At 48.6% G+C, this 17,153-nt stretch overlaps 1 protein-coding gene across 1 annotated transcript in view; it reads left to right on the top strand.

Moving 5' to 3' along the window:
* The first annotated feature begins 16,953 nt into the window (after window positions 1-16,953).
* Window positions 16,954-17,153, top strand: part of LOC108800544 (ubiquitin-conjugating enzyme E2 T-like) — a 576-nt gene continuing 376 nt past the window's right edge. The window contains exon 1 of the mRNA XM_018572536.1: window positions 16,954-17,151. Within this exon, the coding sequence (XP_018428038.1) occupies window positions 16,957-17,151 (195 nt within the window). The 5' untranslated portion in view covers window positions 16,954-16,956. The remainder of the gene's footprint in view (window positions 17,152-17,153) is intronic.

Below are 17,153 nucleotides of genomic sequence, written 5' to 3'. Positions count from 1 at the left end.
TTTTTTTATTATTACAGGTTCCTCCGCTTCTGGCTCAAGCCCCAAAATGCACTTTGTGGATGAACACCAGCGGGCTCTGATAAATGTGGTGTCTCACGTAGCTCCTATCCTGGACAGTCTTGACAACGCACGTCTGCTGACCTCCGAGGCTTATGATACAATAATGAATATGAAAACTACTCAGGCACAGATGAGGGAGCTCTACAGGAACATCAGATCTTGGAAGGATCCTCAGAAGGATATATTAAAAAATGCCATCAGAGAAAGTAATCCCGGCGTGGTGGAAAATCTGGAGCAGTCTCAGCCCTAAACAGAGGCTAGCCATGGATTCACCCTTTATGTCCAGCGGCTCTCCGTCCTCAATTAGGAAATGGGAAAATTAAAAAATAAAATGAAATAATCAACCCAAAAATGTGTGTCCTCTTATTGTGTGCCAAACCAATACCAGGGTGCAAAGACATGAACATGAATCAGTATCCACATAGGTGACATCTACATATTTTAACATGTCCTCCATAGTCCAATTCCTATTTGGGCCACCTTGAACTGTGCCGAAGCGTCTTTAAAAAATTCCTCCCCAGGTGCCAGGTGATGTGCATCCCTCTTCTGAGCATATCTGGTGATTTGTTTAGTTCAGGTTGTGAGCGTGTATGTAGTGCAGGACGTGGATATCGCGGCAGCAGGATGACACCACTTTCTTTGCGAGACTTTAGGAGTACAGTGGAGTCATCGCTCCACCATCTTGTAAGGCCCTGGTTACTGTGTGGTGGGATGCAGGATGTGTGGTACCGGTACCCTTAGCTTCCTTCTAGGGGGTCTCTTTCGGCCAGTTAGAAGGTGTATATATATCAGGAGAAGAGTCTTCCCAAGGCTCAGTGGTAGAAAGCTGAGAGAGGTAAGCAGAGAAACTTCTACGGGCCGTTGTGAGAGACACAGGGCGGCTAGTCGACGAGATGTAGTTTTTTGTTTTTTGAGTGTTCCCCTTACAGCAGATGCCACTGTACGTTCCCCAAACAGGTCTAACCGGTGCAGCTGGAACCTATTCTGGGAGAGCGCTCTCTTTTTTAGGCATAAGTCTCAAGGAACTGATCAAGGCAATGAAACTGTAACTATGGACTGTTTGCATTATTCTTCCGTGAAGAGAGAAAAATAGAGTTCGAGCGGAGCGTGGACTAAGTCTCTTCATTCATTAGTAATGTTGTGTAACCCACATTTTAAGTCCTGAGCTACTAGCCAGGCCTTAACAGTTACTCGCCACCAGTTGTCCCACCTAATCCCTACCCTGCCCCAGCCTCAACATCGCCAGGTCAGCAGTGTGACGCAGAGTACAGAGATCAGTAACAATGCACAGTACAGAGGTCAGTGGTGTGATGCAGAGTGCAGAGGTCAGCGGTACAGAGGTCAGTATTGTAACGCAGAAAAAACAGGGACTTACAGTGCATAGTTGATCTGATTCAGGTGCCCCCTTCCCCCCCTAGGGGGGGGGGGGGGGTAACAACGTGAAGCCTCCTGCAGCCTCGTTGAGCCTCCCTTCAGGACCCGCGCTGCATAAATGTACGGAGCACAGGGGTCAATGGTATGACGCACAGTACAGAGATCAGTAACAACACAGAGTGTAGAGGTCAGTGTGACGCACAGTACAGAGGTCAGCGGTGTAAGGCAGAAATAACAGGGAATTACAGTGCACATGGTGTCAAAGCATGGAGCTTGATAGAGTCATTGAGCCTGCGGGGGAAAGTAGGGAACTTTGGCTTGCTGCCACTGCAGAGGTATTGTGTTCTTCTCCAGCCAGGAACTGGCTTAACAACCTGGCCTGCCAGGGGACTGCCTCACATTCTGCTAGCTGATTCTGAATAAAGGTAACAAATAAAGGAGAAAAGATAGGGGTTTCTGAGAGGTATTACACCACAGCTTCAAATCTTTTTGTATAAAATTAATTTTATTATACATGTACCATAAATATATATATACAAAAAACAGACAACAGTAAATTGAAAAAAACCTTAAAATAGATTCATTGTATCAGGAGCGTATACCCATGAATCAAGCTGTACATAAAAGTTGTGGATCAATTAAATATTTGTTTTTAGATCAGTGTGTTCCAGCCCTGCGCGTTTCGCAGCTTTGCTTCATCAGTGGATTTCTAAACTGATCTATTGGAAAACAGCATGTTCAATGCGTACATATATCGACAATATATTGCATATATCAATTAAATCGCATAGAGTGTATAGAGAGATGTGTTTTAGCAACCAATTCAAACAGTGGGAAAGCGCACCACCACCGTCACCGTCGCACACCCGGCACTCACCCCCAACTGGAAATAGCTGGATACGGGTGGAGCTCCCTGTCCGGAGTGTAGATGGAGAACCGAATCCTCCAATCTTAGCACTGCGCCCAGATCTGACACGGGGCCCTCGGGGCCACAGTAGGAGAGATTCCAGGTTTTTGGCAAAAGGACAGGGTTGACAATGGTGTTCTTATCCGAAATATACCTGTTTTTACATATGATTGTTTTCATTTAGTGTTGCACATAAGGTATAAAAACCATAGTTCTAAATCCTATGCCCATATATACATATCTCTACATGCCTCCTCCCTTTTTGACAAGTTCTATAGATTGTGAGTAAGAACAAAAAAGAGGTCACTCCCTTTTTGCTAGTTTGGTATCTTTATTTATCCTTTTAATTAGTAATAGGTTTGTCTCCCACCCGTGTCTTAAAGGAGAACAATGTGGGGAGTGCTTTTCATTCACCAATGAGACTGTCACAGGTCGGCTCAGTAGATCGGGAGGTGAGCGAACACATACCGGCGTTCGCTCACCTCTCGATCCTGTCACGGCTCTCTGGCGTGACAGGGGAGGGGCTGGATTCCCCTCTCCCCGCTCCGATCCTCCAGCGCTGACTGGCGGAACGGACGGGGGAGGGGGCGGGTACAGCTGGCTCTGCCTCTAGATAGGCGGACCCAGCTGTCAGTCACGCAGCTGGGCGGATCCAGACATAATTGTCGGGATCCACTTCAGCGGCGGCGTCTCAGTATACCGCGAGCAGCAGCTCTCTATATACTGAGCCTAGGGTGACGGGAGGACGCTCGTTTGTGTTCTCCCGTTACCCTAAGGAGAACTATGGGGAAAAGTGTTAACCCCATAGTTCTCCTTTAATTCATCCTTCAGGCTGATAATAAATGTATCTAATTTTAGTTGAAGAACCACTGCGCTAAGACTGTGTATCTAAATAGTTAATAGGACCAGCAGCAACTCTGTGTAGGAGTGTATATGTAATATAGCAAGTAAGTTGCGCTTGGTCTGAGTGAATGTGGATGTTAAAAGTGGAAAAGCAAACTCTTAAATCCTAAAAACCATAAACATCTCTGTGAAAGACAAAATACTCTATCTCAATATGTGATCAATACGTGAATTATCAAAGTGTGAAACGATCTCTCAAATCAAGGAGACCTATAAACAATGCATAGATGCCGGGAATAGTTATTACGGCATGTGCTAAGTAAGCAATACGTTCAAACACATCACAGTGTATCAATAAAATTATATGTGGCAAAAGTGCCGGGCTCAAACTGTAGCCCAGAAATCCTCTGTAATTTGAACAAGTAAAACCTTAATTGCAATCCTTATATGTGTGACCGGTGGGTCCAGAAATATTGCATGTGTAAACTCAGTCCAGTGATCAAATTAGTGATTTAAATAACCTAAAAATGTGTTGAATCTCCTAGTGTTATACACACAGTTTATCTGTGTCTCAATAACCCGTATGAGCAGTGAAGAATCTCAATTATATGAAGTAAAAAATACGTTCTAATTCCCCTCTCAGATAGATACACGGGGTAAAGTAGTTCGAACAATCTCAGCGGTATGGCAAGCATTCAGTGGGTTAAATATATAAAATAATATCAACGAAATAAAGGCAGGCAATTTTAAAAGTTTTGCCGTTTATATGGGATGGGACAAGGGCGGTTACTTTCCTGTCTCTCAATGGTGTTTAGATGAATAATCCATTCATTTCTGAGACAGATATCTTCCAAAATATCTCCAACCGATCATTGATTGAGAAAATCCAGAAAGTCCTGAGGTTCTAATGTTCCATCCCCTCCTTCTACCTCGATTTTTCCAGAGCCTCACCACCCAGGCCTGCGGCGTGTATCTATTGGTATCTCATAGGAGATACAAGTGGAGAAGGGAGGCGAACCCTCTAAGTGCAGTAACTAAACACAATTTATTGCTTGAAGTATACAAATGCACTTACAGAATTCACGAACTGATAAAAGCAAAATCAAAATGTCCATCTGTGATTACCACCGTAATATTCATCGTCTTGTGAGTATAATGTGATCAGGGCAGCCATCAGGGGGGGTACGACTTGATGGGCTGTGCAGCATCTATGGTGGGCTCTGCAGGGTCACTCTCAGGTGGGTCCTATGTCCAGCGCGTCACTAAGCCCTGCGTCCAGCGCGTCACTAAGCCCTGCGTCCAGCGCGTCACTAAGCCCTGCGTCCAGCGGCGCGGGAGGGGGGGGCTGGAACACTATTTCCCCTCTATTCTTCTTCTGTTGATAACTAAAATTTTTGAATTTTCCCTAATTTTTGGTGCCAGTTAAAGTGGTCACCAGGACAGATAGAGAGGAAGAATCTCTCCAGCAGGGGCACAGATGGCAATTTAAACCTGACAGGGGTTCCGATCCTTCCCCGTGCTTCCATGGTCAAGGGCCGATGCCCTTATTACATCCAAATCACACTGATGAGATACATATATGGGAGCTGTTTTACCCGCCAAAGGATTGGTACTTCTGTCCATCTAGTTCTGAGATTTACACAGCCCTGCCGCGCAGCACAGCCCTGTCTGGGACAGGAGGAGGCCTGCTGCACTTTCAAGTCTTGTCCCTCCCCCGGCCTGTGACTGGGCAGCGAAGGAAGAAGCAGCTTATCTCTCTGCTCGCTCCACCTATCAGCATACTCTTTGCACTGTAACCAGTGGCGTAACAATCGCCATAGCGATCCAGGCGGCCGCTATGGGGCCTGGGGCACAGGGGGGCCTGGCCAGGACATCCCTGATGCCCTGCAGGCCGCCTGGGTCGCTATGGCATCTCACGCTGCTGGTTGTCACTGGCGGCTGTGAAGAGGAACGCGCCGCTGTTCAGATCACTGATGGTGATCTGTGCAGCGGTGCGTTCCTCTCCACAGTCGCTGCTGAGTCAGTGAGAGCCAGCCGCGGCGGTGGAGGAGGCTGGACCCGGCAGTGGAGGAGGAGGCGGGGCCCAGGGTCGGCAGCAGAGGAGGAGGCGGGCCCCGGCGACAGAGGAGGAGGAGGCCCGGTGATGGGGGCGGGGCCCATCACCGACGGTGGAGGAAGAGGAGGTGGACAGTTAAAGAGTGTGACCAACCCACCTGAGACCCTGCAGAGCCCACAATAGGGAGTCTATGGTCTATGGGCTGTGTGGGATCTGGGATCTGCAAGGGGTGTAACTAGAGATCACAGGACCCCATACAAAGTGTTGCTATGGGGCCCCTTTGATTTCTACTTACGCCCCTGACGGTAACACAACTAATTGGCTCCTTGTGCAGCTTTTACCTTGTCCAGTGTCAGCTCTGCTGCACATGGGATTGCAAGAGGCCGTCAAACTCAGGTACTTACACTGCGTGCATGTAAAAGGACACATTCAATGATGTATTAACGATTGCAGAGCTGCATCGATTTGTTAAGCCAGCCTTGAGTTTAGCTTGAAATGTCTGGCAACTCCTCCCCTCGTCCTGTTGTATGTTGCAGATGTGCATGTTTAACCCGTCTTGTACTGGTCTCCTCCGCTTGGGTGCCGGTGGACATGGTCAAGCACAGGGGACACCTCAGTACACCGCAACTGTAACCGAAAGAGCCAAGGACAGTCTTCTCCTTGAAGGACCGGTCCTACAAGTTTGTTCTGGCTGCTCCTATAGCCACGGCATGTTAGCTGAGCGGTAAGCTGCAAACTTCGGCAAGGTAAGAGTTAAGAGATTTTTCCGCTGGGTCCCTCGATGGTTACTTTCTGTTTCATGTGCAGTATTTTTCACTTCCTCCTACAGACATATTACCCTACTAGGCAAGATCCAGACCACGGTCTGAGTACTCTGCATTCATGGCTGGTAAGTACTTCTACAAAGTATGTCTCCTTAAAGGGATTCCCCCTTTAATTTTAGACCAGCTGGCTTATTACACTTCCTAAACGGGTGTAGCTAAAGTATTATAGTGTATGTTCTATGAAGAATGGTTATAAAACAATTGTTGAATCACAGCCCAGCTTCAAAGGTCTTTTCATTGGTGAGATATTCCCAGCAGAGCTACCAATTCCCTCCGACTGCTACATGATAATGCTTTTGAGCCGCGGTAGTCCAGCTGGGACCCCGTCGCTGTGTCCTCTGGGAGCAGAGATGCACACAGTCCTATCCTCTTGTAGCGTACGTCCAGCCTTACATATCAGTCACGTACCTGCCTGGAGACTCAGCTGAGAAGGGGGCCGCCCGTGCACCTCTCCTCCCACACCTCTGAAAGTAGTGACAGGGGATGTAAGGACAGAGCGGGGCACAGGTGCCGGTACTGGTGGCTGGCCGGGTTCTTGAGGAGACGCTTGAGTGCGTTGGACCAGCAGGTGAATCGGCAGGACTGGGATGACACCGGGACCTCTTGAATCCAGGGCAGGCAACGGGTGTGACAGCAACGGAGCAATGGCTGGATGCTCAGGGTACTGATGGAGCGATCCACCAAGTGGCAGACCAGGAGGGAAGCCAGATTCAAGCCAAGGTCATACACAGGGAGCCGAATCACAGATCAGGAGCAGGGGGTCAGGAAACGTCAGCCGGGGTCATACACAGGAGATCAGAGAGCAGAGGAACCGAATCAGGAGGGGGAGGCGGAGTCAGTAGTCACAAGCCGGGTTCATACACAGGAAATCAGGATACAAGAACAGAGTACAGGGCACACAGGGACTGGCTGAAGACCACTCAGCAACTTGCTCATGGCTTAATGTCTGTTTATATATGATAGCGTGCCCTCTAATGAGCGTGCACCTGTACGCTAACAAGTGCGCTTCTGTATACTCACGTGCACGCGCTATTGGCATTAAATGTTCCAATACGTGCGTGTTCACCTGCTAAAGCGCGTTTTCCAGGAACTTTTAGCAATGGATTGCATGCTTGTGTGCGTGCACGTTTCTGGGCAGGAGTCAATCTGCAGGTAAGTCTCTTACAATGACTCTGCAAACCTTTTATAAATACGCCCCTTCATTTCAAATGTTTTTTCTTCTTTTTTTGATCACAGACTCCACTGATTGCGGCTCTCGCTCCAAGCAGCACTTTGTGGATAAACATCAGGAGGCTCTGATAAATGGGGTGTCCCTGGTAGATCCCATCTTGGATCGTCTTTTTTCTGCCCAGCTGCTGAATTACGAAGATCGTGAAACAATAAGGAGCGAGCCAACATCCTATAAGCAGATGAGGAAACTCTTCTATGGCTATGTCAAGAACTGGAAGGACCATCAGAAGGATATATTCAAAGACGCCTTGAAAATACATTGTCGTCCCTTGGTGGGAAATCTGGAGCAGTCCAAGCCTTAAGAAGAGGTTGGAGATGATTGGAAGGTTGGAGATGACCACTTGGATGAAAGCACTTAAAGAGACACTGTCACTTTTCCTACCCCCACCCCACCAAATTATACCCACCAATTTGCATGTCTTTGCCACCTCCCTTACTTTGTCAGAGCCCTCGTTCTGTTGCTCTAACAGTGCAGGGCTTCCAAGTATGGCAGTACATATGAAGCTCTCCCATGTGACTGTGAGCACCCAATCGCCTGGGGCAAAGATGCCATTGCTTGCTTTTGAAAATGCTAATTTTTGTATTTTCCTGGTCACATACGCAGCATATTCATCTGGTACCCTGACACTGGCTACATCATTAACCTTCCGCAAGACGACCAGCCAATGTGACCTTTAACCTTCTGCAAGACAACCAGCCAACGTGACCTTTAACTTTCTGCAAGACGACCAGCCAACGTGACCTTTAACCTTCTGCAAGACGACCAGCCAATGTGACCTTTAACCTTCCGCAAGACGATCAGCCAATGTGACCTTTAACCTTCTGCAAGACGACCAGCTAACGTGACCTTTAACCTTCTGCAAGACGACCAGCCAACGTGACCTTTAACCTTCTGCAAGACGACCAGCCAGCGTGACCTTTAACCTTCTGCACGATGGCCAGCGAGCGTGACCTTTAAACTTCTGCAAGACAACCAACCAACGTGACCTTTAACCTTCTGCAAGACGACCAGCCAACATGACCTTTAACCTTCTGCAAGACGACCAGCCAACGCAACCTTTAACCTTCTACAAGACGACCAGCCAACGTGACTTTAACATTCTGCACGACGACCAGCCAGCGTGACCTTTAACCTTCTACAAGACGACCAGCCAACGTGACCCCTCCACTTTGATGATTTGGAAGATCGATTGGCCAGCTGATTGACCTGCACATGCCCCTAGTGGCAGCCATATTGTTAGTTATAAACCAGTTTGTGTGACTTCACTGTCCTAATATGACGTCAATTATGTCATGGGGCATGCATCCTCACTCTGACCCCCTGCGGCATTGAAAGCAAGATATGGAGCATGTGTCTTGCAAAAGGGCATCCAGTGGTCATTCTGTCAGCACCAGAAATGACCTGACATGTGAACCTTTGGGCCACTTTACCAGTTCATTGCATGAACTGGTTTGGGCTTCTGACCCGCATGAACCTGTTCACTCATCTCTATGGGATGGATTTATAAACCGTTCATATGGCTCTGCTCAGCATTCTATAGCCACTAGATGGCGCTGAGGAGCATTTGGTATGCACTTGGGCTCCATCTAGAGGCCATACAGTGCTTTGAATCTCATTCGCACAGCGCATATGCTTAAAAGTCATTCCCGAGGAAACATAAAAGACTTACTCATAGAAGAACAATGTGTCAGCTCTCATCTCACTAACTTCCATAGGACAACTGAAGGCTGTGTAGGGTTGGAACCAGTGGCGTCACAAGGGTTGTGCGTGGGGTGCGGCCTGCAACCGGGTGACACCAAAATGACTGACAGTCATTTTGGTGTCACCCCTTCTGAAAAGTCGGGCACTCGGTCATGAACCGAGTGCTCAACCGTTTCGGTTGAGAGGAGGGGACCCGGCGGCATACCTTATCCCGCCGGGTGACTGTCCCCTCCTCTCTCCGCCGGTGTCCATCACCAAGATGGCCGCCGGCAGGTATCAATAAGCTCGCCACGAATGCTCAATGATGTCACGGCGGGGTGTCACCTGGTAGCCGCTCCGGGTGACACCCGACCTCGGCACACCCTTGGTTGGAACCCTGATTGCATGTACCTGAGACTTGGGAGATGACAGTGGTCACCATGACTTCTGCAGGCCAAACTTCCCTGGTGACGTAACAGATGGAGCTGGGGCAACGAAGGGCTACAAGGTTCTGATAAATGTTCCCTAAATAACCCGTTGAAGTGTCAGCTCCTGAACCTAGTGCCTTGTACCTGCGAGTACTTCTGTGATGTCATCCTGCCCCACCGGGTTCCAGTGGAGGCTACAAGTGGCCGTGTCAACGAACATGTCACAGACGTGGACCACTGTGGTCACCACCAGGAAATCCGACCTGAGAAATGCCATGCAGCCATCATAGGAGTGCACGTAGACAGTAAGTGGCTGCAAGGAGGTTGCAGGAGATCAGATATAACAAAGGATGAAATAACAGCTCGTCAGGTTTGTTTTATGTCTGTGTTCTTTCTAGCAGATTTCCCTTTATTTCTTGTCTCAAGGACACAGCCGGATATTGGAGGGTGTGTCTACAATGTGAAGAGTTATCCCTATTGGACGGCTGTCACCAGAACAGGTTTCCCTATTGGAAGGTCTCCCCTCCATTCTGTTCCTCGGACAACTCAAAAATTGTGCATACATACACTTTAAGAAGGCAAGATACCCCACCCTCCCCCTCTATACCTTCCAGTCCTTAGATGTGTCTGCACCTCCCCCCAATACCTTCCAGTCCTTAGATGTGTCTGCACCCCCATACCTTCCAGTCCATATATATTTCTGTACCTCCCCCCATACCTTCCAGTCCATATATATGTCTGTACCCCTTTCCCCCCATACCTTCCAGTCCATATATATGTCTGTACCCCTTTCCCCCATACCTTCCAGTCCATACATATGTCGGCACCCCTTTCCGCCCATACTTTCCAGTCCTTAGATGTGTCTGCACCCCTACAATACCTTCCAGTCCTTAGATGTGTCTGCACCCCCCTTTCCACACACACCTTCCAGTCCCTGGATGTGGTGGCTGCATTCGTTTTTTTTTCAGGCTTCTTCCTTTTATTTACACCTTGTGATCCTTCAAATAACACTTCCTCTCTCTTTGTGCCTACGCTAATTTCTCCCGTGTATCTATGGGGGTGACCGTGGTTGTCACACAGGCTGGACTTCAAACATGTCTGCCTTTGTAAATCTCCATTACCTGGGGGACTGATGGCATTAGTAGTTTATACGAGAAAGCAAAGGATATCTGTGCTTTCTTTTCAGCTCACAGGAAGTGACAAGGACACATCATTTCCTGGCAGGATCAACAGACATTTGCTGTACTCGCTGAAAAGATTCTTAGTAAACTAATGCAGCCACAACATCTAAGGACCGGAAAGCTGCAATATGAATTTTGTTTTGATTTGGGTATGGCTTAGGCTAGGTTCACACCTCGCCGATTCAGATTGCTGAGTTGTTTTCGCGCGGTTGTCGCACGTTTTGGAGCGCGCAACTGTTCATTGAAAAGCACGTGGTTGTCGTGCGTTTTTCAATGCATAGAGATGTCTGGGACCCAAACCGCGCGACAACCGGCCGAAAATAGCTCCTGCACCTTTTTTGCGCGACAGGCAATTTCGTCCGCGCGACAAACCGCAAAGGTGTGAACAGCCTCCATTGACTTCACTGCAAATCTGTGTTTTGCACGATATCGCGCGACTCAATCTGCGTGATAAATCGCCTAGGTGTGCACCTGCCCTTAAAGGAGAACTATGACATGAGTGATTTCCACTCACCTCATAGTTCTAAGCCGACCTGTGACAATGAGACTGTCACAGGTCGGCTCAGTAGATCGGGAGGTGAGGGAACACATACCGGCGTTCGCTCACCTCTCGCATTGAGGGACCTGGCCTTGGGGCAGCAGAGAGAGTAAATCTGGCCCTGACCCCCCCCCGTGTCAGAGATTACATAGGGAGTACAGCGGTCGGGGACACTGCAGAAGCCGAGGACAGTCTTCTCTCCTCTCTGCAATCTGATGGATTTGAACTCACTCCAGTGACCTCTGCAAGCTCGTTCTTGTAGCTCTTATCGCTGCGAGCTGTTTGCTGACAAGGAATTTAGCAAACGTCAACAGTGTACGAGTTGTGACACCTTCCCGCCATTTCCGTAGAATATTACTTTCTGTTTCATACATTTCTTTCCTTCCTCATACAGATTTTCCCTTACACGGAAAGCTCCTCATCACGGACTGAGAACTCCCCGGTCATGGCTGGTAAGTCATTGACAAACGCTGCCTGCTTCAAGGGATTCCCCCTTTTGTTTTACCTGACAGTTCTCTGTTTGTAACTTTGTTTCCCTGACTTGTTACACTTCCTACCAGAGTAGATTTACAATGTCATTCCAGGAAGTGAAACATGTTAGCGATCAGCTGCCGCCAGTCCTTAAAGTGACACTGAACTCCGGAGATAAATCTTAAAATTACATTTAGGAACCTTAACTCTGAACAACAATGTCTCTTATTTGTGTGTCACTCGGCCGTAGATCCTCCAATCATCTCTGACACTGTCCTTCCTTCTGGAGGGTGGCTACTTTTGTTCCACATGGTCCCTGTGTGTGTTGTAAAGTAGTCACCGCTCCAAGCTCCTCCCCCCGGGATGGACTACAATCTCAATACAAATCAGTAAACTAAACATGAGATTGTAGTCTATCCCGGGGGGAGCTTGGAGCGGTGACTACTTTGTCTAGCTCCCTAGACAAAACGAGCACCTGACCCTCGCAGTGTGGGGGTAGCCCCACTGCAAGAGTTAATATTTGATTTGCCCGGAGGTCTACTTTAACGGAACAAACTGAAAAGAGAAGCTCATTGCTCGCCATGCTCCAGTTTTCATGAATTCCTCTCAATATACAGTATGACCCAAATTTTCAAGCTGCCACGGGTGAACTTCATCAGCCCATCCACAACCCGAACATTGACTTGGCCACATCTGCCTGGACATCCTGAAGCTGCTGCCTAAGGGCACATGGGCAACTGCTCCAGATTCTGTGTGCTCCAGCTTTCATAAACCCCCCCGAATATACGACCAAATTTTTTAACCGCCCCGGGTGCACTTCATCACGCCCATCTACCACCCGAACGTCGATTCGGTCAGCTGCACCTGTCTGGACATCCTGAACTTTCCGCCTTAGGGCACATTGGCAACTTGTCCAAATTTATTTTGCTCCAGTTTTTTTATGAATTCCCCCCCAATATATTACCCAATTTTTCGAGCCTCCCCGGGTGCACGTCATCACGCCCATCTACCACCCGAATATTGACTCGGCCGGCCGCATCTGCCTGGACATCCTGAAGCTGCTGCCTAAGGGCACATGGGCAACTGCTCCAGATTCTGTGTGCTCCAGTTTTTACGAACCTCCCCCCAATATATGACCCAATTTTTTGAGCCGCCCCGGGTGCACTTCATCACGCCCATCTACCACCCGAATAGTGACTCAGCCGGCCGCAACAGCCTGGATATCCTGTAAAAAGATAGCAAACATGTCAAGCATCAAAACTGTGTGAAGTGGCGATATATAGTATACGTCAGCGGCTGAAAGTGACTTTGTGACAAAACATATCAGATAAGTGAAAAAAAACTTATTACGGTATGTTGTCTAAAGGTGTTGCTACCCCCAAAAATTTGACCACCCCCCACCACCCCATACAGGGGATGCCACAGGAGGGTCATAATGCTGCTCCCATAGCAGCTCTGCACTACTGGAGGCAGCAATCCCCATTAAACAGAAAAATAATTGGAGTGAGCAAATATCCCAGAATAAAAACTACACCCATCCAAAAATAATTTTACTGCCACAGCACCCAATTTATGTGGAACTGAAGAATAGGGACGCCGTACATCACAAGTGATCCAATCACAATCTTCACAGTCACAACTCTTGAGGTTCTAGCACCATCCACCCGCCATCAGGGCCGGATTTATTCTCTCTGCTGCCCCAATGCCAGGTTCCTCAATGCGCCCCCCTGTATACAGGCTGCATACAAGTGATCTCAGCAACATCGCCGAGATCAGTTGTACAAAACAAGCGCCGGCTTCCCCGCTCTACATTTAGCCCTGCTTGCCCAAAGCAGGGCTAAATGTATTAAACAACTACCCGCCCAACGCATGTCCTGGGCGTCAGGAATTGCACACCCATGCTGCCCCTCTACTCCCTGCTGCCCCGAGGCCGGGCCTTGTGGGAAATCCTGCCCTGCCCGCCATGACATCCACCAAGGGTCTCTCGTTCTGTTGCAGAATTCTCCGTGCCTTCTTTCCTTACATTACAGAGTACGCAGCATAAGGAGTAAGACTTCATTTTCTTGGCTTCTTAGGGGGTGTGGTAAAGATTCTAAAAAGCTAGCGGGGGTGCGACCTTTGGAAAACTCTGCAGTTTTAGAAAGCCGTAGATGCTGCCGGGGGAATAAATTTGGAGTTACCATATATGGTAAAATGTAGCCTATTGAATATATAGCGATGGAGTTCTCCTTCAATATGCTGACACTTCTCTCTCCTTCACAGATGGTGGTGCTGGCACTTCTCTCTCCTTCACAGATGGCAGGCACTTCGTGGACAGACATCGGGAGGATCTGATAAGTCGGGTACATTTGGTGGATTCTGTCTTAGACGGTCTTCTGCACGAGGATCTGCTGACCCAGGAACAATATGATCAAGTGCGGAGCAAAGATACCCCTCAGAATAGGATGAGGGAGCTGTATGGTTGCATCAGAGGATGGGGAGACCACCACAAGGACACGTTATACGAAATACTACAACATCATAACAAGCCGCTCATCCAAGACCTGCAGAGATGTGACCGCGCTCCGAAAAATTAGAGCAGATATAGATGTGTTCCTGGGACCAACGTCAGTCACGTGGCACCGCCGGTGACACACAACACCGTCGGCGTGTCCACCTCTGTACCATTCCTGTTCCGGCTGCTATAAAATTACGTTTTCAGTACAACGTGTTCGGCGTGACGTTATTTACATTTGTTTTAAAAAAAAATGATTTTAATACAACAGTAAAAAAATTAACTTCAAGTTGCGTTTTCTCTTTTGTTTTTGTGTCCTGTACCCCACAGAAAATCTTGTTTGAGCTCCACGTCCGCCATTCTAGACACTTTGCTGTGTTTACACGTGCTGGTAAATAAAGAGAGGGGAACAAAAACTGCCGGATGTTCTCATGTCATAACATACATTTGTTTTGGTTTCTTCCTATTTTTCCAGCTGCAATTTCAGTATAACGTGTTTGGCGACATCATTTAAATATTGTTTAAAAAAAAAAAAAAAAAAAGGATTTTTAAAATTAAACAGTACAAAAATAAACCAAAAAAAAATGGAGGGAGGCGTTAACAAAGACCATTAGGGGTTAATAAGAGGCTATAAAGGAACAACTTTAATTATTCACGACACATATATATATAATAATTTATGACATAAATACCAGCGGGAGGAATAACAGAGACTGGCATGTGCTGAAAAATGTTCCGGCTTCTACAGGTCTGCATATTGAGCGCTTCCTGTGGAACGTTAATAAAAGTGGTGCACGCCAATTGCACGGTGGTGTGCCAGATTTGGGAATGCTTGCAAAATTTCGGCACACATTTTAAGTCATCTTCTGCTGGGAGCATTCTAAAGTTTATTTTCCTCCTCTCCTTCCTGCACCTCACTGGTCGTCCATACACATTCCCCCCTCCTCTCCTTCCTGCACCTCACTGGTCGTCCATGCACATTCCCCTCTTCTCCTTCCTGCATTGCTCCACCTCACTAGTTGTCCATGCACATTCCCCTCTCTTCTCCTTCCTGCACCTCACTGGTCGTCCATACACATTCCTCCCCCCTGCACTGCTGTGCATCACTGGTCGTCCGTACAAATTCCTCCCTCCTCTCCTTCCTGCACCTCACTGGTCGTCCATACACATTCCCCCTTCCTGCATTGCTGCCTGTCCATACACATTCCCCCCTCTTCTCCTTCCTGCATTGCTGCACCTCACTAATCGTCCATACACATTCCCCCCTCTTCTCCTTCCTGCATTGCTGCACCTCACTGGTCATCCATACACATTCCCCCTTCCTGCATTGCTGCACCTCGCTGCCTGTCCATACATTCCCCCCTCCTCTCCTTCCTGCACCTCACTAATCGTCCATACACCTTCCCCCCTCTACTCCTTCCTGCATTGCTGCACCTCACTGGTCGTCCATACACATACCCCTCTCTTCTCCTTCCTGCACCTCACTGGTTGTCCATACACATTCCTCCCTCCTCTCCTTCCTGCACCTCACTGGTCGTCCATACACATTCCTCCCTCCTGCACTGCTGTGCATCACTGGTCATCCGTACAAATTCCCCACTCCTCTCCTTCCTGCACCTCACTGGTCGTCCATACACATTCCTCCCTGCATTGCTGCACCTAGCTAGTTATCCATACACATCAACCCCCCTTCCGGCATTGCTGCAAATCACTGGGCATCCATAGGCCTACCCCCTCCCTGCATTGCTGCCTGTCCATACACGTCCACCCCTCCTTCCTGCATTGTTGCACCTCACTGGCCTTCCATACCTCTCCTCCTGCATTGCCTACCCATACACATCCTCTCCTCTTTCCTGCATTGCTGCCCGTCCATACATATCCTTCCCTCCTTCTTGCCTGTCAATAGACATCCCCATTCCTGCACCTTGCTGGCCAGCTATACACATCCCCCTTTCCCTCCCGTCTTGCTGCACGTCCATACACATCCCAAACTTGGGATGGTCAGAGTAAGGGCCTGTTCACTTGGCAACCATACAAGGAAGAGGGCTGGGTCAGATCCACGCTGAATGAGAGCAACAAGGGAGATTTGTACACCCCACAGGGTATCAAAAGCAAGCTGGCTCCCTGGATTATAGGGTTTCATGGCCACATGATGCGGCCCTAAGGTCAGACTGCTGTTTTATAATAGGGCCCTTAGTGTACTGTTGCAGTGTTATCTTATTTGGTTTCCAGGTAATATAAAGGACTTTATTTATAACTTAACAGACTCTGCTGTCACCATGGAGTCATTGACCCTCTTAGGTAACCAGGGAGGAGTCACGTGACTCTCTCAGAAAACCAGAAAGGAGTCACGTGACACTCTGAGGTGACCAGGGAGGTGACCCCCTTCCCACTTAAAGACCCCTTTGCCTTATGTTATGTGCATTGACAGCCCGTTCATTTTGAATGAGCGGTCCAATGTGATGTACCTCAATGCTCAAAGGAGTGTGCACTCTTAGACAAAGTGTGATAGAATCGCAACATGACACTCAGGTAGGAACAGTCGCCATTCTGTTGAGCGCTGTTGTACTCCCGCGTGATAAAGTATGAACAGGCGATTGGTGTACTGTTGCAGTATGATTTAACTTTGTTTCTGGGTAATATAAATGATTTTATTAATAATTAAACAGACTCTGCTGTCACCACGGGGTCATTGGTTCTCAAAGGTAAATAGAAAAGTCACGTGACCACCTCCCGCCAAAAGGCGCATCAGCAGCTCCTGCCATTTCCCGCGAACGCTGCCCTGCTCAGATTGGTCGATCCAGTCACGTGGTCCACCAGGCGCGCTCCTCGAAGCCGGGCGGGTTCTCCTCAGCAAAGAGAATCGGACATGCAGCGGCAGACACGTCTGAACCGGGAACTGCAACTCCTCAGCACCGAGCCGCCCTCGGGAGTCAGCTGCTGGCAGGTCGGGGACCGGATAGATGAGCTGCGGGCGCAGGTGGTGGGCGCCGCCGGGTCCCCGTACGAGGGAGGCGTGTTCGCCCTGGAGATCGCGGTGCCGGAGAGGTACCCGTTCGAGCCGCC

Source organism: Nanorana parkeri, unplaced genomic scaffold (assembly GCF_000935625.1).
Source record: "Nanorana parkeri isolate BGI_ZX_2015 unplaced genomic scaffold, ASM93562v1 scaffold2064, whole genome shotgun sequence".
NCBI lineage: Eukaryota > Metazoa > Chordata > Amphibia > Anura > Dicroglossidae > Nanorana > Nanorana parkeri.
This window is presented reverse-complemented; position numbering and strand designations above follow the sequence as displayed.